General features: G+C 50.4%; 1 protein-coding gene across 1 annotated transcript in view; it reads left to right on the top strand.

Annotated features, from left to right (window-relative positions):
• STARD8 (StAR related lipid transfer domain containing 8) overlaps positions 1 to 25,432 on the top strand; it is a 188,263-nt gene that overhangs the window by 22,214 nt on the left and 140,617 nt on the right. The window contains exon 2 of the mRNA XM_073640921.1: positions 8,846 to 8,879. Coding sequence (XP_073497022.1) covers positions 8,846 to 8,879 — 34 coding nt within the window. The remainder of the gene's footprint in view (positions 1 to 8,845; positions 8,880 to 25,432) is intronic.

Raw genomic sequence — 25,432 nt, forward strand, 5'->3', positions numbered from 1 at the left:
ACATATACTGCTGCTAAGTTATTGTAGGGGGTAGGGCATTGTTCCCCTGCTGTGTCTATATAGAATGTTATATGTAACATATTTTTTTTTAACCTCCAGCCCACTTTTGTATATCAATGAATGTGTGGAATTTTTCTATTTTTGGATCTGGTACAAATTTCATGCCTTTATTATTTCCTCATGTTCTTTTGTTAGTGTTATAAATGAGAGGCTAAATATATTAATTTGCAGTTTTACTGCAATTTTTCTGTTTTTTTTTTTTTTGGGGGGGGGGGGTTGTCCTTCCTTCATTCCTCCTCCTTCCTTCCATCCCTCCTCCTTCCTTCCTTCCCTCCTTCCTTCCTTCCCTCCCTCCTTCATTTCTACCTTCCTTCCCTCTCTCCCTCCTTCCATCAACCCTCCCTCCTTCCCTCCTTCCTTCCTTCCCTCCTTCCTTCCTTCCTTCCCTCCTTTCTTCCTTCCTTCCCTCCTTCCTTCCTTCATTTCTTCCTTCCTTCCTTCATTTCTTCCTTCCTTCCTTCCCTCTCTCCCTCCTTCTTTCCATCAGCCCTCCCTCCCTCCTTCCTTCCTTCCCTCCTTCCTTCCTTCCCTCCCTTATTCCTTCATTCCTTCCCTCTCTCCTTCCTTTCTTCCCTCCCTCCTTCCTTTCTTCCCTCCTTCCTTCCCTCCCTCCTTCCTTTCCTCCCTCCCTCCTTCCTTTCTTCTCTCCCTTCTTCCTTCCTTTCTTCCCTCCTTCCTTCCCTCCCTCCTTCCTTCGTTCCTTCTGACGCGCCCTGGGCCTATGTGATGTAGCGTTGCGCACGCAGGGACTACCCGGAGCCGGATCTGATAGGGGTAGTAGTCTCGTGGCGGTGACCCGGTCCGTGCCCAGGGAGTCAGACTAAGTGGCGGTATATTAGCAGTAGATGTAGGACGACTACGCCACCCGTTGAATGCAGCTATGGAGCTGCCGCTGCAGGGCAGACCGCTGAGGCCGGTGGAAGGATGGTGCAGCGTGGATGGTATAACCACCAACGGGAGGGGTATGGCCTCAGGGCAGCCGACGTGGATGATGGGGGTAGCAGGAATCACTCAGAGACGATGCGGTGTAGTTCAGGGTCTTTACTGGTGACAAAGATAGACCCTCCCGGAGTACTGGCTAGCGGTCGGGGCCTGGTCAGTCCTTGAGCTGATGGGATCCCCCTTGGCCAGGCGGAGTTGTAGGCCTCCCCAACTAATTGTACTCTTCTGGCTACCTTGCTAGAGGCGGGTAAAGGTAGCCCACGTCCCTGAGTGTACCGTGTGGTGCTCACCCGTATGGACGGTGACTCGGGGCCTTCTAGTAGCTTCCGCTCCACGACGGCGGTGCTGGTCCCACTCTTGTGACCGAGCCTTCGGGTTTCTGGGCCAGAGAACCTGAAATCCCCTGCCGGTCGGTTTCTGCTGCTGGGTAGGAGTTAGTCCCCACAGCCTCGGACTCCGGGTCCGGTAAGAAATCTTCAATCAGGGCGAGCTCTACAGCTTCCAGCCCTGACCTCCTCTTAGCACGACTCCCACAGAGCTCCTGATCTTTCTTTCCTATTACTGCTTCTCTTCTTCTCTCTACTCTTCTCACTAACCCTGCCTCAGCCCCAGGTTTATATAGGGGAAGTCCTTCCCCTCCCAGGACTGGGCAGGAGGTGTGGCATGCATAGGATTCCTGACCAAGAGACCTCCCACCTGCTCTCAGACATAACATTGCTGTTACTGTGGAAACCAGACCCCTGGGGTGCCACATTCCCCCCTAGTGAAATTTAGTACTCCGGGACTAAACATATTTTTAGAAAAACATAACCAATACAAACAGAAACGGTACAATAATAAAAAAAAACATATTAGAATGGTCACGGCGTGTCCGCAACCGGGTGCAGTTTTTGAAGAAAAGCAAGGTGTCCATTTCACCAAAACAGGGAGACGTAACCAGGTAGGGGTCTGTCCTGCCCCGAGTCCTTAACAGTCTTTAGTCCATTCCTAAGTTACGCTCCAACCAATTGTACAAGGATTCCCGGTAATCCACCAAGGACTCCTAAAAATAACTAGAAACACATAATTATTTACAAGTAACAGACAGGTGACCTCAAATAAAACAATTTAAACACTTCAAATCCTCCAACGTGCGGGTAACTGGCCTCTAGTGGCCCTAGTGGACCTACGGAGCTGACTGTCTGGCCCTGAACTACAGGGTGTAGGAGCTGTCAAGGATAAACTGGGCAGCTGTCTACGGGCTCTTTGGCTCACTAGGGGTATGGCAGGCTCACTATAAGCAGAGGGTTGATCCTCCTGATCTGCTTGTGTGGAGTCTTCTGCCTCCTGGACCGGCTGTTCTTCCAGCTCTACCGGTTGCTCCGTAAGTACTTGGGATGCTGGTTGGAGGAACGTGAGGACGGGTACCACAACTGCACCATTGACTTGAGTCCAGGACCGAGGGAAGTCTCCGAGCACAGTACTAACCACATCTTCCCTTTCCTCTACGGGTCGAGGGTCTTCTTGTTCCTCTTCAGGGTTCCGTAGCTGTTCGGGACACTTCTTCAGGTGATCCCGGGATACAATGATTGTGGTTTCCCCTCCGTCTTTACTGATGGTACAGACCTTTGGGTTGTCATGGCTTGAGGGCAGTACGATGTACGGGTCCTTCTCCCACTGGTCGTCCAACTTGTGGAGCCGTCTTTTCCTCTTCAAGACCTGCTCTCCGGGTACCAAGGGAACAGCGGGAGCATACTGGTTGTAAGTTTTCTCTTGTCTTTCCCTAGCTAGACAGAGACTTCGCTCCACGCTCTCCTGTACTTTCCGGTACTGCTGCTGCCTCTCTGTGCCCCAGTCTGCTTCCGGTGAAGTGTCCTCGGGTGTCAGGACTCCCATCTCCAGGTCAATAGGTAGCTTACCGGGTCTTGCCCTCATTAGGTAAGCCGGGGTACAGTTGGTGGAACCTACAGGGATGTAGTTGTATAGGTCCACCAGGTCGGGCAGCTTCTCAGGCCACAGACTGCGTTCTTCCAGGGGCAATGTTTTTAGAAGATCTATCACCACCTGGTTTATTTTCTCACAAAGTCCATTAGTTTGCGGATGATAGGGTGTCGTCCTGATCTTCCGGCAGCCATACAGAGTACAGAACTCTTGGAAGACCTCCGCTTCAAAGGCAGGTCCCTGGTCCGTCAGCACCTGCTCTGGGTAGCCGTGTGGACGGCAGAAGTGCTGCTGGAAGGCTCTAGCTGCTGTTTGAGCCGTTAAGTCCTTGACGGGGACGACAACCAAGAACCGGGAGCAGTGATCCACGATGGTTAATGCGTAGACGTAGCCACTTCTGCTTGGGGTCAGTTTTACATGATCCAAGGCGACCAGTTCCAACGGCTGCCGGGTGACGATGGACTGAAGGGGGGTCTTCTGGCTGGCACGGTCCTTCCTTCTTAGGTTGCATGGGCCACAGTCTCTGCACCACCTCTCGATGGTTCCTCTCATGCCTACCCAATGGAACCGCCCGCGCAGCAGGAACTCCAGCTTCTTCCATCCGAAGTGCCCAGCCCCGTCGTGGTATGCCTCCATCACCATAGCTGCGTCCCTTCTTGGCACCACTACTTGCCAGATCAGTTCATGCGTCCGGGAGTTAACCATTCTGCGGCACAACTTCCCCTTGTAAAGGAACAGTCGACTCTTCTCTGCCCACAGTTGCTTGGACTCCTCCGGAGCGTCTGGGTCAAGGCGAGCTTCTGGCTGAGTCAGCATCTCCTTCACCAGCCGGACGGCAGGGTCACTGTCTTGCGTTTCCGCCCAGTTGTAGTGAGGTAAGGGGTTGAACGTAGCGGCTTGCTTACCCCTTACACGGTGGGAATACTGGATAGTCACATGACGGTGGAACGCAGGGAGTTCGACCTCTTCCAAGTCTTCTGAATCCTCACCCTCGTCCGGTAGGTTTGGCATCCTGGACAGGGCGTCCGCGTTGGTATTGGAGCGTCCTGCCCGGTATTTGATTGTAAACTCATAGTTGGACAAGCGGGCCATCCATCTCTGCTCTAGGGCACCGAGTCTTGCAGTGTCCAGGTGTGTCAACGGGTTGTTATCCGTGTACACGGTGAACCGGGAAGAAGCGAGGTAGTGCTTAAAGCGTTCGGTGACTGCCCACACCACTGCCAGGAACTCTAGCTTAAATGAGCTGTAATTCTCAGGGTTTCTTTCGGTGGGTCGCAGTTTTCGGCTGGCGTAAGCAATTACCCGTTCTTTCCCCTGCTGGATCTGGGACAGTACGGCTCCTAGCCCGATGTTACTGGCGTCGGTGTAGAGGATAAAGGGCTGGCTATAATCAGGGTACGCCAGGATTTCATCCCCCGTGAGGGCCATCTTCAGCTGACGGAAGGACTCTTCTTCCAGCTTCTCCCATCTGAAGGGTGGCTTCTGGTTCTTGGCTTTCCTGGACTGGCCTATCAGGAGGTCCTGCATAGGGGCTGCCTTTCTGGTGAAACCGGGAATGAACCTTCGGTAGTAGCCTACCAACCCGAGGAACTGCCTCACTTCCTTTACGCTGGAGGGGCTTGGCCATTCCTTAATTGCGGTGATCTTATCAGGGTCGGGAGCCACTCCGTCCGCACTCACCACGTGTCCCAGGTACTGCACCTTTGGCTTCAGGAGGTGACACTTGGAGGGTTTCACCTTTAGGCCGTAGCTTGCCAGAGCTTCGAACACTTCCGCCAGGTGTTTCAGGTGGTCCTCATAAGTCTTGGAATATACGATGACATCGTCCAGGTACAACAAAACCGTCTCAAAGTTTCGGTGTCCCAGACAGCATTCCATCAATCGTTGGAAGGTTCCTGGTGCGTTACAGAGCCCGAACGGCATGCAGGTAAACTAACTAAGTCCCATCGGGGTGGTGAATGCAGTTTTCTCCCGGTCCGCCTCTGCTACAGGAACCTGCCAGTACCCGCTAGTGAGATCCAAGGTAGAGAAGAAGTTAGCAGATTTTAAAGCAGCCAAAGACTCCTCTATCCTTGGTAAGGGGTACGCATCCTTGTGTGTGATACGGTTGATTTTCCGGTAATCTACACACATTCTCATGGTGTTGTCTTTCTTTTTGACCAAGACTAGTGGAGCTGCCCAGGGGCTACAGCTATCTCTGATTACCCCAGCCTCCTTCATGTCTCTAAGCATCCCCTTGGCGTGTTGGTAGTGTGCAGGGGGTACGGGTCGATACCTCTCTTTTATGGGAGGATGGTCTCCCGTGGGGATGTGGTGTTCTACCCCTTTGACTCGCCCGAAGTCTAACGGGTGTTTACTAAACACTCTCTCATACTCTTGAACCACCCGATAGACTCCCTGTTTCTGGTGTGAGGGAGTGGAGTCAGTACCCAAATGTAGTTGCTGACACCAATCCTCCATTTGTTGTTTAGAGCCGTTACCTTCCTCCGGAGAAGATGGAGGCAAGGGTTCTACGGACTGTATGGAATTCTGATTGATAGTATACAATTTGGCTAGCGTGGCATACCGGGGCAGGTACACTTCCCTCTTCCCGATATTTATTATGCGAACGGGCACCCTCCCATGGCGTACATTGACCACCCCCCGTGCTGTCAAAATGGTGGGCCTACTGTCTGAGTAAACTGGTTCTACCATTGCCTGGTAATCTCTACCCCTCAGACCAATAGCCGCCCGGCACCAAATCATCATTTCACTTTTTGGGGGCATGGCAATAGGAAAAGGGTCACACATTCTCACGCTACCAATCTCACCGCCGGAGAGTTCCACCTGTTGCCGTCGCATCAGTGCCCGGATCTCTTTTTGGAGCACTCGCTGCTGGCCGGAGCTGGCGTTCTTGGCAACCTGCTGTAAAATAAAAATCACCTCTGCAAGACAATTTTCAATTACATTAGTTCCTAGAGTTATCTTAGGGTGACTCTCGCGCTTGTCAATGTCCACAATGATCAGTCCCTGGGCTGCCAGCTCGACTCTACCGATTTTAATGGTCACCTCTTTAAATCCGATCTGTGGCACGGGCTGATCATTGCTGGCGATGATACTCAAGTCGTCGTCAGGGTAGCGGGTTATATCCGAGTCATTCCAGTACTGCTTGAAGAGCACGTACGGGATGGTGGTGACCTGTGACCCAGTGTCCAGTAGGGCACTCATAAGAATGCCGTCCAGTACCACAGGCAAGACTGGACGTCCTCCCACATATTTGTCACGCCAGTTTGATGGGCCTGATGATCTTTTTCCTAGGGGTTGGCCCTCTACCCTAGGTTGTGCCAGTTTAAAGGACAGTACCTTGCCATATGTCCGGGTTGATTGCAGCGGCGGCAGATAGGTTGTCCGTCCTCGTTGTATCGGTCGCTGGGTCTTTCTCTGGCCGGTGGGGTCCTCCTTGGTCGGCGCCACGGGATGTCCTCCGGTCCGGATGCCAGCTGGATCTTCCCTGGAGTAGAAACCTGTAAAGACTGCACAGTTCGGGTTAGCGCAGCAACGCTTTTAGCTAGCTCTTGGACCTGATGGTGCAGGTCGGGAGCCGGGTCATTGTTCAAAGCCTGCGCATCAGCTCCCACAGGCCCTGCCGACAAGGGCGCCGCCTCCTGGTGGTAAGTGGTAGTGGGGCGTCTGTGGGTCACAACGCCACCTGGTGCCGGTTCTCGGAGCACCCGGATGGCTCTGTCCTTGAATTGTGCAAATCCCAGATGAGGGTCCTGTAAGGCCATTGCCCGCAACTGGGTTCGGTGGGCATTGCAATATAAACCCTCTATAAATTGTTCAGTCAACAGCCGGTCCTTGTCTCCCACGCCGTCAGGGTCAGTCTGCTTAATGGCTCTCAGGGCCTCTTGTAGGTTTAGTGCATAGTCCCTTATACTCTCTTGTGCTCGCTGCTTGCACCCGTAGAATCTAAGCTTGATCTCGGCTGAGGTGCGGGTATCAAAGGTGTCCTTCAGCCGGGTTAGTATCCCTGCGACAGTCCTCCCCCCAGGTGGCCAGGACTTTACCTCCCTTTGGGCTGCCCCAGTTAATTGGGCCACCAGGATGCTCACTTTTTGCTCTTCTGTGAGGGGGTACACCTGGAAGAGGCTATCCAGCTTTTCTCTAAAGTCATGCAGAGTATGTGACTCCCCTGAGTACTGGGGTAGCCAGGCCGCTCCCGGGATATAGGGCATGGTGAAAGGCATGACTGCAGCAGCGGTGGCGCTGGCGGGGGTTGAGGCAGTGAAGCTCTCCTCCGTATCCGACATCTTCCTCCCCCCTAGTGGACCGTGGCCTACCTTGCGATGATCCTCTTCCGTAGGCCGCGGCTCCGCAGTGGATCGTCAGGGTTGAGGACCTTCCGTCGCGCTCCTGTGACGTCAGCGTCTGCTGGGCTCCTTCCAGGACCTTACGCGACGTCTGGACGTGAGGCGGAGCTTCAGTTCTCGCGCGCTTTCGGAGTCCACGCCCCTCTTCTTCCCGCGCGGCGTCTTCAAGATGGCGTCCAACGGCGGGAAAACTCCACGGATGGTGGGAAGAAGGCAAAAGATGGCGCCGGATGGCGGGAATCTTCACCACTGGTAAGTTTGAACAGTCTTTTTCAGGCACGCAGTACCCGGTGGTTGCGGGCACGAAATCCTGCCGACTACGCCAAAAGTTGACGCGCCCTGGGCCTATGTGATGTAGCGTTGCGCACGCAGGGACTACCCGGAGCCGGATCTGATAGGGGTAGTAGTCTCGTGGCGGTGACCCGGTCCGTGCCCAGGGAGTCAGACTAAGTGGCGGTATATTAGCAGTAGATGTAGGACGACTACGCCACCCGTTGAATGCAGCTATGTAGCTGCCGCTGCAGGGCAGACCGCTGAGGCCGGTGGAAGGATGGTGCAGCGTGGATGGTATAACCCCCAACGGGAGGGGTATGGCCTCAGGGCAGCCGACGTGGATGATGGGGGTAGCAGGAATCACTCAGAGACGATGCGGTGTAGTTCAGGGTCTTTACTGGTGACAAAGATAGACCCTCCCGGAGTACTGGCTAGCGGTCGGGGCCTGGTCAGTCCTTGAGCTGATGGGATCCCCCTTGGCCAGGCGGAGTTGTAGGCCTCCCCAACTAATTGTACTCTTCTGGCTACCTTGCTAGAGGCGGGTAAAGGTAGCCCACGTCCCTGAGTGTACCGTGTGGTGCTCACCCGTATGGCCGGTGACTCGGGGCCTTCTAGTAGCTTCCGCTCCACGACGGCGGTGCTGGTCCCACTCTTGTGACCGAGCCTTCGGGTTTCTGGGCCAGAGAACCTGAAATCCCCTGCCGGTCGGTTTCTGCTGCTGGGTAGGAGTTAGTCCCCACAGCCTCGGACTCCGGGTCCGGTAAGAAATCTTCAATCAGGGCGAGCTCTACAGCTTCCAGCCCTGACCTCCTCTTAGCACGACTCCCACAGAGCTCCTGATCTTTCTTTCCTATTACTGCTTCTCTTCTTCTCTCTACTCTTCTCACTAACTCTGCCTCAGCCCCAGGTTTATATAGGGGAAGTCCTTCCCCTCCCAGGACTGGGCAGGAGGTGTGGCATGCATAGGATTCCTGACCAAGAGACCTCCCGCCTGCTCTCAGACATAACATTGCTGTTACTGTGGAAACCAGACCCCTGGGGTGCCACACTTCCCTCCCTCCCTTCTTCCTTCCCTCCTTCCTTCCTTCCCTCCCTCCCTCCTTCCTTCCTTCCTTTCTTCCCTCCTTCCTTCCTTCCCCTAGACTTCTTTCACTTTAACCCTGCCTAATATATCCACCTTTAGAAATATATTTACTTAGAAAATTGGTGACGTGTTCAATACTTATTTAACCCGCTGTATTTCATATGTAAAACAATCCATAACTTGCATAGTTAAAGGGCTTTTTCTTTTTTTTTTGCAGCTGTTTGTATCCCAGAAGGACAGGAAAGCTGAAGGTAAGCCATGTACCACTGAAGTTCTAAGTTGGTGAAGGAAATGTTTGCACTATAAGTGCATTGGCCTTAATGTCAGACGCATGCACCTGATCGGCCTACAGCTGATGGACCCTGTGACTCATGCTGTTAGCACATATAGTCTATGGACCCATAGGTACTGTCAGGCAAAATTTATTTTTGTCCGAGTTTTAAAAATGAGAGATGTCCTAAATTTCCACCCCCTGTCCATTTGTAAGACATAGAACTCAGTGCTTTCCCCCACATCAGGAATTTTTATGAGCGCCATAAAGCCTCAGCCCAGAGCAAGCCTTCTAATACCCTGGATTTTTCCCTCCAATCCTATTGTTTAAGTGTACAAACGTTTAATGTCGATTTTAATAATGCACATGACAGTCACAAACACAGGGACCACATTTTTTGAATGCTCACCTTTTTCCAATTGTAGTAGTATATCTTGCATAACTGAGAAACCACCGGAAGCCCGGGAAATGGATTCTGAGCTTCTGAGCGTCCTAGAGATATCATATTTAATATCCATCTTCATGAATATTGATGACGGCAAACATGATGTCTCCATCTTGGCTGTGGGACCCCCCAACACCAAGATATGAAATCTGAAGGATTTCTAGGTCATATGCAGCTGGGTGGGTTCACAAAACGGAGCCCCCGTGTGAGGTAAACATCATGGGTGTCTCCTAAGGTTTTAGCTCCTTTACTAAAAACCAGTACGGCCATTTTAAGTCATTCTTGCCAGGGACGTCAGATGCATGCTCCTTGCTGCGTGGAAGAATCACATCTAATTTCCGGGGAGCCGTCCCCCCCACAGAATCTGAGACCATCACCTTGTGAAGCAGGTTTTGCTATTACTTATCCCTTTTATTTTAATAACTGTTTATGCATATATGTAAATTGTCTCTTTTATAATATCTTGTATATCTTTTGTAAACACTGCCCACTTTCGGGAGTAAATCATTATTATTTACCAGCTTCGTTCTTCTTGTCCTATGTCGAGCAAACACGTTCCTCACCCGCTAATTCACGTTACCTAACGGGTACCCAATCCACCTGTTAAGCGATCGGTGGTGGCAGTATACCAGTATTTATGTGGTATTGTGGTTTGAGGGTGGCTGGTCGGAGGTATATATATGTTCCTGGAAGGAACTGGTGGTATATATACGTCCTGTCACATCAAGTGCCACAATAGACGACATAAATTAGAGCAGCTGCGCCTGTGCTTATCCTCGGTCAATAGAGTATTTGACCAGCAGGATAAGGGGGCGCCAGAGAGCTGCAAGGTCTGACCAATTGGTGTTTTCCTGACAGGTACTATACTCTTGGGCAGACTGACAGCGCACTGGGCATATATGCACTGGATTCTATGTGAGGGTATGTGGACATGACGTATTTTTCAGGAGTTTTCCGCACTGAAAACCACCTGAAAAAGCGCTAACTAAACACTCAAAAGAGTGAACATATGCATTTATATGTATAAACAACTCTTGAATGTCTTTTAATAATTCTAGGTTACAAAAGACGCCAAGAGGTTAAAAGAAGTGACCTGTCCATTCTTCTGGCATTTTCAGCTCTGAAGATGCTCTATACTTTATAATATAAGTTAATGGGAAAGATGAAAAGACTCCCGGGTGTCTTGTTTTGCCAGCGTTTTAACACTAGTGGTCTCTTAATTGTTAAATGGAGGTTAAAAAAACTACAAGAAAACATCAGTAAAAAAGACATAGGTGGTCAAATAGAGAGAAAAAGCATGACATAAAATTTGGTAATATTTGCAGTATTGGTGTTTTTTTCCCTTGAATGCAGTTGAAATCTTAAAGAGTATTTAAATTGTTTTTATGTACATTTTGCAACGTAATCCGCTTCAAAATCCACATAAAAAATGATGTGTGAAAATACCCTCAAGATTTTCCAGGCAGAAAATCCACTGCATGTTACAGAAGCATGTAGGATGAAACGTTCATCACCAGTCTGTGCAGAAAATCTGCAGCCTAGCATGACGCCTTGCTTATTTAAATCTGCAGCATGTCAATTTATAGTGTAAAATTTTGCACTGGATAAGTCCCATGTGGGCACATAATAATTACTATAGATCTGAAATATCTGAAATATACCCATGAGCCCTTTTTCCTGATTGTTGCTTGAAACATAGTAATTTTCTATATTAGGGAACTTGCTGTTAAAATATACAAGTAAGGCCACGGCCCCACTATCAGTATTTGGTCAGTATTTAGTCAGTATTTTTCCACAGTATTTGTAAGCCAAAACCAGGAGTGGGTGATAAATGCTGAATTGGTGACTTGTTTCTATTATACCTTGTCTCTGATTGTTCCTCACCTGGTTTTGGCTTACAAATACTGAGGAAAAATACTTCCCAAATACTGATAGTGGGACCGTAGCCTAAACGAACACCTTTTTCTCAATAATCATCTAGTGTAAATGGGCTGCAATTTATCTGACGAGTGAGCAGGATGCTCGATTGTCTAGTAAACTGTGTAGCACCGGCGTCCCTGCACGCTGTTCCTCTTCCCCGGCAGGTACGACGGCTCACTCACCACAGCAACCCCCGTCCCGCACTTCCTCCTCTTTCCTCGTCTGTAAGTGGAGTGTGAGTACTATTTAAGGCACCTCCTCTAACTTGGAGGTGCCTGAGCAACGTTGTGTGTCTGCCACTAACACATTTGCTAGTTCCCAGGTCCCACTGCTCGTATCCATTATACCTGCTGTCTGTCAGCCATGTCAGCTTGTCTATCAGTCGTGCCAGCCTGCCTGTCTATCGGCCGTGCCAGCCTGCCTGTCTTATCAGATGTGCCAACCTGCCTGCCTATCAGCCGTGCCAGCCTGCCTGTCTATCAGCCATACCCGCCAGCTTGTCTATCAGCCATATCTGACTGCCTGTCTATCAGCCATACCAGACTGCCTGTCTATCAGCTGTACCTGCCTGCCTGTCTATCAGTCGTATCCGCCTGTGCTTGCCAAGTCTACCATTCTTGGCCGCACCTGCTTCCTGTCCCTTGGGGGTCAGCTGCCATCCACCACAGGTCGGTCCTGGAGTAGCACCTGATTCCGCCTCCCTTGTCTCTCCTCGGATGGCAGTATTGTCAGCCGCCGCGCATCCAAGGTCGGACTTGGTGAGGCACCTAGTCACACCCCTCCAGGCTCTCCTCGGTTCACAGCACAGTGGTTCCACCACTTTGCCCATTACAAAATGACCTTGTGGCTGGTTTCACAGATCATCATTCTCGCTATCATGTCCCCCTGTGCACTGGCAGACACAATAAGAGGAGGGCCCCTGTGCAAGAACAGTATTTGGGCCCTTTGCAGCCCAATAGCTCCTCATAGGGAAGAATTCCACCTGCATTGGAGGTAGAAGTGCGCCTCCTTATCTCTTGGCTCCCAATACGGCCGCATAGATTGCAGCAATGATATGTCCGGCCCTGGCTCTGTGTAAACAGGACATGTGCTGCTGAGATCAATGGCAGCCTATGCGCACTGAACAATTAATTACTTATTCGGTGCGCAAATCAATACGATCTGCCCATCTAAGCCAGCTATTAAACAACTGCTGATCAGCAAATATATCAATCGGTGGTTGTATAATATAAATGCACCGTACAGTAGCTTTACTGTTTTTTTCCAGATGAGGGGCTGCAATGTGCTAATTTGATTATTAGAATGAAACCCCCAGACAGTGCTTTAATGGTGCGATAGGGACTATGGTATTGATACATCGTGATTGATGATGTTTGACATTAATGGACTGGGAAAGGTCAGGACAGTGATGAAGAGCTGCTTGAAGTGGCTGCGGTGATGTGAGAGACGTCAACACTTCAACCTCAGGTCACTTCTCACTAACATTTCACAGTCATGGGTGTCTGGACGGGGCATGTGATGGCCTTCACAAGCTGCTTTCAATATGATTTGGCCGGCAGAATGGATACATTTCAGTTTCTATTATTATAGTGAATATAAGAATGTCATGAAGATAGAAACTAATGAAACTGAAGTAAACTAGTATATACATGTCTTTGTCTAAAGCGTTGTGCTATGTAGCAATGACAACACAATTGCAATTTTGAAGCTCCTCAGAGATACAAGTGTGTTACTCTTATTATGTGGCTTTTTAGTACTTTGAGTGCCCATGGGTGTACTATACTGAGCAATTCACAGGGCAGCTCCACAGAATATACAGTTCCCTACAGAATCTCCCTAACCATAAAGTTATATAATGTATGGACTGTAAATATACAGAGATATCCCCTGTAGGAGGCAATATGCAGTCTTATGGATCATGGCCAATTTTCTTCTATTAGTGCATATGTACAGAATTCAACAGAAAACTTCTGTATGTCTCCTATGGCATTAGAGGCAAATGGCAATATACAGTCATGGCCAAAAGTATTGAGAATGACACCAAAATTAAATTTTCACATGATCTGCTGGCCTCTGGTTTTTATTAGTGTTTGTCTGATGTTTATATCACATACAGAAATATAATTGCAATAATATTATGAGTACCAATAGGTTATATTGACAGTTAGAATGAGTTAATGCAGCAAGTCAATATTTGCAGTGTTGCCCCTTCTTCTTCAAGACCTCTGTAATTCTCCCTGGCATGCTCTCAATCAACTTTTGGACCAAATCCTGACTGATAGCAGTCCATTCTTGCATAATCAATGCTTGCATTTTGCCAGAATTTGTTGGTTTTTGTTTGTCCACCCGTCTCTTGATGATTGACCACAAGTTCTCAATGGGATTAAGATCTGGGGAGTTTCCAGGCCATGGACCCAAAATCTCTATCTTTTGTTCCATGAGCCATTTAGTTATCACCTTTGCTTTATGGCAAGGTGCTCCATCATGCTGGAAAAGGCATTGTTGGGCGCCAAACTGCTCTTGGACGGTTGGGAGAAGTTGCTCTTGGAGGACATTCTGGTACCATTCTTTATTCATGGCTGTGTTTTTAGGCAAGACTGTGAGTGAGCCGATTCCCTTGGCTGAGAAGCAACCCCACACATGAATGGTTTCAGGATGCTTTACAGTTGGCATGAGACAAGACTGGTGGTAGCGCTCACCTCTTCTTCTCCGAATAAGCTGTTTTCCAGATGTCCCAAACAATCGAAAAGGGGATTCATCAGAGAAAATGACTTTGCCCCAGTCCTCAGCAGTCCACTGCCTGTACCTTTTGCAGAATATCAGTCGGTCCCTGATGTTTTTTCTGGAGAGAAGTGGCTTCTTTGCTGCCCTCCTTGAAACCAGCCCTTGCTCAAAGAGTCTCCGCCTCACAGTGCGTGCAGAAGCACTCACACCAGCCTGCTGCCATTCCTGAGCAAGCTCGGCACTGCTGGTAGTCCGATCCCGCAGCTGAAACAGTTTTAAGATACGGTCCTGGCGCTTGCTGATCTTTCTTGGGCGCCCTGGAGACTTTTTGACAACAATGGAAGCTCTCTCCTTGAAGTTCTTGATGATGCGATAGATTGTTGACTGAGGTGCAATCTTTGTAGCTGCGATACTCTTCCCTGTTAGGCCATTTTTGTGCAGTGCAATGATGGCTGCACGTGTTTCTTTAGAGATAACCATGGTTAACTGAAGAGAAACAATGACACCAAGAACCAGCCTCCTTTTAAAGTGTCCAGTGATGTCATTCTTACTTAATCATGACTGATTGATCGCCAGCCCTGTCCTCATCAACACCCACACCTGTGTTAATGGATCAATCACTAAAACGATGTTAGCTGCTCCTTTTAAGGCAGGACTGCAATGATGTTGAAATGTGTTTTGGGGGTTAAAGTTCATTTTCTGGGCAAATATTGACTTTGCAAGTACAGTAATTGCTGTTAAGCTGATCACTCTTTGACATTCAGGAGTATATGCAAATTGCCATTACAAAAAATTAAGCAGTAAACCTTGGAAAAATTACTATTTGTCTCATTCTCAATACTTTTGGCCATGACTGTAGTAGAAAGCTGCTACCTCTATGGAAGCGGTTCTGTAAAAATAGACGTGTATGGTTGTGTCATCAGCCCTTAGGGTTTATTCAGATAATGGGATTAAATCTCAATTTATTGCAGCTCTTTTTGTGAAATCGTGGAAAATGAATCATCGTAAAGCCAGACATTTTGCCTTGATGTAGTATGTACGGCAATTAACCACAATTTTAACAAAAAAAACCCCATGTGTAATCTTATCCAGCCATCTTGTATGACTTGCTAGCATCTGCCTTTTTTCTTATGGTCTGTAGTTTAGAAAAAACAAAGCGGCCGATATAAAGGAGTAACACTTGGCCACTGAATTGGATTATACAAAGGGAATGTTTTTAATCTGTAACCAAGGAGACTCATGAGTCTGCATTGGAGCTGTAAACACAAAACAATAGCTGCTTCTTCTTTCATTTTGGATGGTTTAGAGCAATAAAAGATGGTTGCAAAAGTGCACATACCATATAACTACAACTCTCCCTCAGTCCTAAACCTAGATGATTCCTCATATATTCTTATAAATTCACATTACATAGTACATAGTAGAGATTCTTTGATGTGTACCAGACAGCCCTTCTCATAGCAGGATTATATAACTTTTGTCTTCTCCATTTACTTAAAATGCTGTTTAAAAACCAGCTGTCACTCCACCCAGGCAAGTACTGTGGAGCTCTCCATAAGGGACATGACTGGGACTTTACCTTATGGCTTACCATGATGGCTGTGCTGGACATTCGCAGGCTGTGTGTCTAGAAGACGTGTGAATCTTCAAAGGAAAGAGGGTGGCTGTGGGCAATGAACAAACTTAGAGGTGTGTTGGTCAGTTGGTGTTAGAAGTCCACATCCGACAGGGGTATGTCTTTATAGTCTGTCATTTGTCTTTTTGCTGCTAAATGATTCATTTATTCAATTTTTTTTTTAAATTAACAAAAATTAAGAAACCGAAAGCTCGTAAAAGTCCTTTTTATCAATTGTTACAAATTCTCTCTCTCTTGCTTTTCTAAGTGTGAGATATAGAATGTAACCAAGGGCTATAATAATGTATAAATGTCCCTATCTGCATTATTAAATACAGGGGTATAAACTGAGCCAGTATGCTGGCATACTGCCTAGACATTGCCAGGGCCGGGACTCCAGTTTGGGCAATGTGTTGGTCAGTGTAACATCTGAGCCAGTCTCTGCTATGCCCGATAGACGGCGCTTTGCCTTTGTTGTGGGTGATGCTTGACAGCATCAATCCTATTTTGTTCCTAAGACTTGTGGCTCTTCCACTCCAGAAGCTATGGGATTAATTATGTTTGGGTGTCTTACTGTTGTCAGCACTGGGTGGGGACTGTTCACTATGTAAACCCCTGAGAGCCAGTTCCCACTACCAGTCAATGTTTGTGCTTCCTGGTTTTACCTGTGTTCTATGAATATGGTGTTTCATCCTAATTTATTCTTTTCCCTCACCTCGGCTAGTTTATTGACGTTTCTCCTGCCTGATGATTTTGTACCTCCTGGATCTGAACCTGCTAGCTAACTATCCTTCTTGCCAGCTTCCGCCATCAAAGAGCAGCTGACTCTATGTCCCTAGCCCAGAGACCCTGTGTAAGTCCAGCTCACTGTATAGGGGTTAAGGGGTGACGGCCACGGCAACCTCTGGGTTCTGGGAAACTAAGTAGCTTGCGCCAAACCTGTTTGTGGTAGCCATTTTGGAGCTGCCAGGTGACCATGTACAGTGCCTCCGTGGCAGTCAGGCTTGTCCACTGCTGTACATGTACACACTTGCTGTACAGTATTACATGATATAACAGTGCCAAGAGCAGAGATACCAAATGTGCGACAGGGGCAGTGTTACTGTTTGCACAGCGTACCAGAACCGTCCATAGTTTATGCCTGTAGATAAGTAATCTGCAATCCGGACTAAATAGAATTTTTTTTCTTTTTTGTCCCGTTCCACAAGTGTGTTGTTTGCAGTCACTGTGGTAGATTGACCTTCACAGCTGTTGCTTGTACACTACACTGTGGTCCTCCAGGGGATTTGTTATGCGGCTTCTCCTCCCCCACCTCTTATTTTTGACAACCCTATGTGTATGTGAAGTGGCTGAGGAAAGGGGGGATTTTTGGGAGGAGCAGAAGCCAAATGCAGAAGAGAAGTGACAGCTGGGAGCACATCCTGGTGACTGGATCACATGAAGTCTGCTGTGACATGCTGGGGACATTCATAGATACTGTAGATAAAGATAGACTGAGAGGAAGTGAAAGTGGGAAGGCCGGGTGAAGACAATGGTGGAGTACGATGCAGGGTCACATGACAAGCCGGACTCCAGCATTGAGTAGAACCGATGTGTACATTCACCTACGGGACGTCCACCATCATACTGTCCCCGACTGACTGTGGGACGTCCACCATCATACTGTCCCCGACTGACTGTGGGACGTTCACCATCATACTGTCCCCCACTGACTGTGGGACGTTCACCATCATACTGTCCCCGATTGACTGTGGGACGTCCACCATCATACTGTCCCCGACTGACTGTGGGACGTTCACCATCATACTGTCCCCGACTGACTGTGGGACGTTCACCATCATACTGTCCCAAACTGACTGTGGGATGTGACGCGCCCCCTGGGCCTGTGTTGTGCAGGAAATACCCGGAGCCGGATCGCTGGGGGTTGTAGTCTCCGTGGCGCTGACCCGGTCCATGCCCAGGGTGGTCAATTCAGTGGCAGTCTTAATAGAATGATATTTGTCCGACTACGCCACCCGTGGATTGCGGTCAATGGGGACCGCCGCTGCAAGGCAGCCCGCTGAGGCCGGTGTTATGTGTGCAGCTAAGAATGGGATGACTCCCCACGGGAGGAGTACAGCCTCAGGGCAGTTAGCGTGGATGATGGGAGTGATGGTGGAGATAGTCCCAATACCAATAGTGCCGGAGGAGCAAGAAGTCACAGACAACGTGTTGCAATCCAATGTCCTTTACTCACAGTTTGTATTCTCCAGGTCACTCTCGCGAAGCAGTGACCACCCAAGCCGTGCTGCGTCCACCAGGCAAGGGACTCGGTCAACTCCCAGGTCTTTCTGGAGTATGTCTCAAAGCTCCCTTCCGTCTTTTCTCTGGCTCGTGCCCCACCAGTGACCAAGCTTATGTCCAGCTCCCGCGGGCCTTCTCTTGGGAGGGCTACGTGCCCACGTCCCTGACCCTATATGGTATGCCTTCCTAGCAAGGTGTAGCGAGGGGTCGCACCAAGGGCTGGTCACGACCTCCGGTTCTTGGCTGAAGATGATTTGCTTCCACCAATTTGGGATCCGGTACCCTGTTCTGCCAACCCGTCACCCGTAATCTCCTGGGTCCTTAGGGTTCTCTCTTCCTTCTCGTTCCTGAGCCTTTCTGTTTCACTTGTTACTTCTGTTCTGCTCTTGTTCCCTTTCCTTTCCACTGTTCCTTCTCCTCTCTCTCTCTCTCTCTCTGGCCCCGGCCTCTGTGCTAGGCCTGCCCAGGGAGCAGAGCCCATGCAGCAGCCCTGCTCCCTGCCTTCTCCACTTCTCCTCACAGACTGAACTTCTTCTTCTTTCTCTCTGAGCTAAGATGGTGCCCACCTTTTATACCTCCCTCTGACCATGAGCCCAGGTGACTAGCAACCAATGGGCTCCTTCCTATGCTCAGGACCCAACCCCTATCTGCCCCTACAGCACTGGGTATTCCACCCCCCCTCCCCACTCCAGCCAGGGACAGATGCTGTCGTGCCTGCACTTCTGTCTAGTGGGAGCACCGTTGAGCTGTCCCTCGGAAATGGGGTGTGTGTGCTGTATGCAGCCTACTGAGCCTTGATCCATACTCCATCTTTACCCGGGAGTGGGATATCACACCTCTGGATGAGGTGCAATACCTCTGTAGCGACCAAGTCCTCGGGGCGCTACATTCCCCCCTGGTAAAGCACAGCACGTCCTCGGGCTGGAACAGAGCAAAAACAATTCACAGGGTATGCAAAAACTTTTTCAATAACTGCTTACATTAGGAAACAGACACACTTGTACATTTCCCTTCATGGGAAACACTCTGATGAAACACTTTTGGTTATTACTTCCGGAACTCTTTTACCATAAAACACATTATAAAACTTTTGCAAGTAAAACATTCTTCAAAAACACATTCTTGACTTCTGGCCGCTGTGTAACTGGCAACCAGGTATTCACTGTTCTCAAAGGTGCTTGAGGTAGAGATGCAGTTTCATTATAAAACCAGTAGGGGGCGCTTTAAGAAGCGCAACTATTTACAAGGGGTTGGCCGTTCCCAGTCCTCGGCCGGTTGGAAAGTGGATGGCTGCTCTCAGTCCTCAGCCAGGTAAGGAAGGGGGTATCTTGGAAACGGGTAACAGTCTTTTAGCTGTCCCAACGGGGACCACACTTATTAACAGTTCAAAAGAAAAACAGTCCTTGTACCCTGACGGGTAACTTTGTACAGTTCCTTACTCACGCTACTTTCTTTTAATAGCTATGTCCTCCTTGAGCTCCCTCCTGAGGGCAGTCTTCAGACCCATCCGGATCCTCTTGGCTTTCCTCGTACTGGTGGTACTGCAGCTTCTCCTCTGTGAGCCGGTGAACGTGGAGGACGTACTGTCCCTTGGCACCCTTGTGCAGTAGGCCTTGCGGCGGGGTCTGCAGAAGGCCGCTGTTGATGACGCCCGGGGTCGGAGGGTGCGACTTTGGGCCTGGGCGCGGGCTGGTGGTGGCGGTGCCCAGGGCTGGAGGGCTCGGCTGCAGGGCTTGTTGCGGGGTCTGGAGCAGGTCGGTGTCTGCAGCGCTTGGGATCGGCGGCTCCACCAGGGGGCCCGGGAGCAGGCTGACGCTGGCAGCGTCCGGGACAGGGAGACTCCTCTTACCTGCTCCCGCGACTGCTTCTGCGTCACGCGTCTTCTCCTGGCGCTGGTCGGGGCCTGCGATGACTGGGGCACTGCCGATGCTGGGCAGCTTAGTCTGCTGCCGGTCCGCCATCTTGCTCTCCGTTCCCGATGTCTTCCCCCCGGTGGACCGTGGCCTACCTTGCGATGATCTACCTCCGTAGGCCGCGGCTCCGCAGTCGATCGTCGGGGTTGAGGACCTTGCGTCGCGCTCCTGTGAAGTCAGCGTCGCTCCCTCTCCCTTCCAGGACCTTACGCAGCGTCAGTGCGTGGGGCGGAGCTTCGGATCTCGTGCGCTTTCGGCGTCCACGCCCCTCTTCTTCCCGCGCGGCGTCCCGAAGATGGAGTCCGATGGCGGGAAGCGGCTGCGGATGGCGGGAAGACGGCAGAAGATGGCGGGAAACGACCCAAGATGGCGTCCGATGGCGGGAAATGACTCCAGACGGCGGGAAACTTCACCACAGGTAAGTACAAAAGTCTTTTTCAGGCACGCAATACCCATTGGGGCGGGTTGGTTTGAATCCTGCCTACTACGCCAAAGTTGACGCGCCCCCTGGGCCTGTGTTGTGCAGGGAATACCCGGAGCCAGATCGCTGGGGGTTGTAGTCTCCGTGGCGCTGACCCGGTCCATGCCCAGGGTGGTCAATTCAGTGGCGGTCTTAATAGAATGATAATTATCCGACTACGCCACCCGTGGATTGCGGTCAATGGGGACCGCCGCTGCAAGGCAGACCGCTGAGGCCGGTGTTATGTGTGCAGCTAAGAATGGGATGACTCCCCACGGGAGGAGTACAGCCTCAGGGCAGTTAGCGTGGATGATGGGATTGATGGTGGAGATAGTCCCAATACCAATAGTGCCGGAGGAGCAAGAAGTCACAGACAACGTGTTGCAATCCAATGTCCTTTACTCACAGTTTGTATTCTCCAGGTCACTCTCGCGAAGCAGTGACCACCCAAGCCGTGCTGCGTCCACCAGGCAAGGGACTCGGTCAACTCCCAGGTCTTTCTGGAGTATGTCTCAAAGCTCCCTTCCGTCCTTTCTCTGGCTCGTGCCCCACCAGTGACCAAGCTTATGTCCAGCTCCCGCGGGCCTTCTCTTGGGAGGGCTACGTGCCCACGTCCCTGACCCTATATGGTATGCCTTCCTAGCAAGGTGTAGCGAGGGGTCGCACCAAGGGCTGGTCACGACCTCCGGTTCTTGGCTGAAGATGATGTGCTTCTACCAATTTGGGATCCGGTATCCTGTTCTGCCAACCCGTCACCCGTAATCTCCTGGGTCCTTAGGGTTCTCTCTTCCTTCTCGTTCCTGAGCCTTTCTGTTTCACTTGTTACTTCTGTTCTGGTCTTGTTCCCTTTCCTTTCCACTGTTCCTTCTCCTCTCTCTCTCTCTCTCTCTCTGGCCCTGGCCTCTGTGCTAGGCCTGCCCAGGGAGCAAAGCCCATGCAGCAGCCCTGCTCCCTGCCTTCTCCACTTCTCCTCACAGGCTGAACTTCTTCTTCTTTCTCTCTGAGCTAAGATGGTGCCCACCTTTTATACCTCCCTCTGACCATGAGCCCAGGTGACTAGCAACCAATGGGCTCCTTCCTATGCTCAGGACCCAACCCCTATCTGCCCCTACAGCACTGGGTATTCCACCCCCCCCCTCCCCACTCCAGCCAGGGACAGATGCTGTCGTGCCTGCACTTCTATCTAGTGGGAGCACCGTTGAGCTGTCCCTCGGAAATTGGGTGTGTGTGCTGTATGCAGCCTACTGAGCCTTGATCCATACTCCATCCTTACCCGGGAGTGGGATATCACACCTCTGGATGAGATGCAATACCTCTGTAGCGACCAAGTCCTCGGGGCGCTACAGATGTTCACCATCATACTGTCCCCAACTGGCTGTGGGACGTTCACCATCATACTTTCCCCGACTGACTGTGGGACATCCACCATCATACTGTCCCCGACTGACTGTGAGACGTTCACCGTCATACTGTCCCCCACTGACTGTGGGATGTTCACCGTCTACTGTCCTCCACTGACTGTGGGACGTTCACCGTCATACTGTCCCCGACTGACTGTGGGATGTTCACCATCATACTGTCCCTGACTGACTGTGGGACGTCCACCATCATACTGTCCTCGGCTGACTGTGGGACGTTCACCATCATACTGTCCCCGGCTGAGTGTGGGACGTCCACCATCATACTGTCCCCGACTGACTGTAGGACGTTCACCATCATACTGTCCCCGACTGACTGTGGGACGTCCACCATCATACTGTCCCCGACTGACTGTGGGATGTTCACCTTCATACTGTCCCCGACTGACTGTGGGATGTTCACCTTCATACTGTCCCCAACTGGCTGTGGGACGTTCACCATCATACTTTCCCCAACTGACTGTGGGACATCCACCATCATACTGTCCCCAACTGACTGTGGGATGTTCACCATCATACTGACCCCAACTGACTGTGAGACGTTCACCGTCATACTCTCCCCGACTGACTGTGGGACTTTCACCGTCATACTGTCCCAGACTGACTGTGGGATGTTCACCATCATACTGTCCCCGACTGACTGTGGGACGTCCATCATCATACTGTCCTCGGCTGACTGTCGGACGTTCACCATCATACTGTCCCCGGCTGACTGTGGGACGTCCAGCTTCATACTGTCTCCGACTGACTGTGGGACGTTCACCATCATACTGTCCCCGGAATGACTGTGGGACATTCACCATCATACTGTCTACGACTGACTGTGGGACGTTCACCATCATACTGTCCCCAACGGACTGTGGGACATTCACCATCATACTGTCCCCAACGGACTGTTGGACTTCACCATCATACTGTCCCCGACTGACTGTGGGACTTCACCATCATACTGTCCCCGACTGACTGTGGGACGTCCACCATGATACTGTCCCCGACTGACTGTGGGACGTTCACCATCATACTGTCCCCGACTGACTGTGGGACGTTCACCATCATATTGTCCCCAACTGACTGTGGGACATTCACCTTCATACTGTCCCCAACTGGCTGTGGGACGTTCACCATCATACTTTCCCCGACTGACTGTGGGACATCCACCATCATACTGTCCCCGACTAACTGTGGGACGTTCACAATCATACTGTCCCCGACTGACTGTTTGACGTTCACCGTCATACTGTCCCCCACTGACTGTGGGACGTCCACCATCATACTGTCCCCGACTGACTGTAGGACGTTCACCATCATACTGTCCCCGACTGACTGTGGGACATCCACCATCATACTGTCCCCGACTGACTGTGGGACATTCACCATCATACTGTCCCCGACTGACTGTGGTACGTATACCATCATACTGCCCCTGACTGACTGTGGGACGTTCACCATTATACTGTCCCCGACTGACTGTGGGACATCCACCATCATACTGTCCCCGACTGACTGTGGGACATTCACCATCATACTGTCCCCGACTGACTGTGGTACGTATACCATCATACTGCCCCTGACTGACTGTGGGACGTCCACCATCATACTGTCCCCGACTGACTGTGGGACGTTCACCATCATACTGTCCCCCAACTAACTGTGGGATGTCCACAATCATACTGTCCCCGACTAACTGTGTGACGTTCACCATCATACTGTCCCCAACTGGCAGTGGGACGTTCACCATCATACTTTCCCCAACTGACTGTGGGACATCCACCATCATACTGTCCCCGACTGACTGTGGGACGTTCACCATCATACTGACCCCGACTGACTGTGAGACGTTCACCGTCATACTGTCCCCGACTGACTGTGGGACGTTCACCATCATACTGTCCCAGACTGACTGTGGGATGTTCACCATCATACTGTCCCAGACTGACTGTGGGACGTCCACCATCATACTGTCCTCAGCTGACTGTGGGACGTTCACCATCATACTGTCCCCGGCTGACTGTGGGATGTCCACCTTCATACTGTCTCCGACTGACTGTGGGACGTTCACCATCATACTGTCTCCGACTGACTGTGGGACATTCACCATCATACTGTCCCCGGCTGACTGTGGGACGTCCACCTTCATACTGTCTCTGACTGACTGTGGGACGTTCACCATCATACTGTCCCCGACTGACAGTGGGATGTCCACCATCATACCCTCCCTGACTGACCGTGGGACTTCACCATCATACTGTCCCCGACAGACTGTGGGACGTCCACCATCATACTGTCCCCGACTGATTGTGGGACATTCACCATCATACTGTCCCCGAATGACTGTGGGACATTCACTATCATACTGTCTCCGACTGACTGTGTCACCATCATACTGTCCCCGACTGACTGTGTCACCATCATACTGTCCCCGACGGACTGTTGGACTTCACCATCATACTGTCCCCGACTGACTGTGGGACGTTCACCATCATACTGTCCCCGACTGACTGTGGGACATTCACCATCATACTGTCTCCGACTGACTGTGGGACGTTCACCATCATACTGTCCCCGACTGACTGTGGGACGTCCACCATCATACTGTCCCCCGACTGACTGTGGGATGTCCACCATCATACTGTCCCCGACTGACTGTGGGACGTTCACCATCATACTGTCCCTGACTGACTGTGGAACATCCACCATCATACTGTCTCCAACTGACTGTGCGACGTTCACCATCATAATGTGCCCAACTGACTGTGGGACATTCACCATCATACTGTCTCCGACTGACTGTGGGACGTTCACCATCATACTGTCCCCGAGTGACTGTGGGAAGTTCACCATCATACTGTCCCCGACTGACTGTGGGACGTCCACCATCATACTGCCCCCGACTGACTGTGGGACATTCACCATCATACTGTATCCAACTGACTGTGGGACGTCCACTATCATACTGTCTCCGACTGACTGTGGGACGTTCACCATCATACTGTCCCCAAGTGACTGTGGGACATTCACCATCATATTGTCCCCGACTGACTGTGGGACGTTCACCATCATACTGTCCCCAACTGACTGTGGTAATCATGGCACACAGAAATGTCCTTTTCACAATTACATTGCAATGCGTGTGACTATTATTGGTGGATTTCCCTGTAAACCGTTCCTAAAGTGGTTTCACCATTACTTACAAAGGACATAGCTACTCACACCCTCACAGTCTGAAAACTGACGCAACACATTAAATATGCAGAAAAAGCATTAAAAAAGATGGTGTAGAGTCCTTTGAACATTGAGCCCAAAATTGTTACCATTTTGGGTAAGAATCACCTTTTTTTCTGAAACAGATACAACTGAAAGACAATGTACATTTCCTGTATTAATAGTGAGCAGGAACAAACTGTAATGAAATGAATTCCTGTAACATCACATTATAAACGCTGCCTTATATTCTAGAGGTCGCCGTAGTGCTGTCATATACGTTCTGAGCTGTTGTGGCAGATGTTCTGTGTTATCTGCTACTAACCATTAACAACAGATGTAGTGAGATCTCTTGGAGTGAGATATGAGGAATCTGGAGCACGTTGCGTTATGCTGTAAAAAGAGGCCACTGTTATCAGGACATACCGTTACCATGAAGGGATGAACTAGTTCTTGCCTACAATGTCTAGCTAGTTGGTACTTGTCATTGTAACATCCACAAGAATGCCAGGGCTGAAGGCCTCACAGCATAACCTTGTCCTGTCACACTGCTT

This window comes from Phyllobates terribilis, unplaced genomic scaffold, assembly GCF_046119375.1.
Source record: "Phyllobates terribilis strain yellow unplaced genomic scaffold, ASM4611937v1 Scaffold_7__3_contigs__length_470593459, whole genome shotgun sequence".
Classification (NCBI taxonomy): domain Eukaryota; kingdom Metazoa; phylum Chordata; class Amphibia; order Anura; family Dendrobatidae; genus Phyllobates; species Phyllobates terribilis.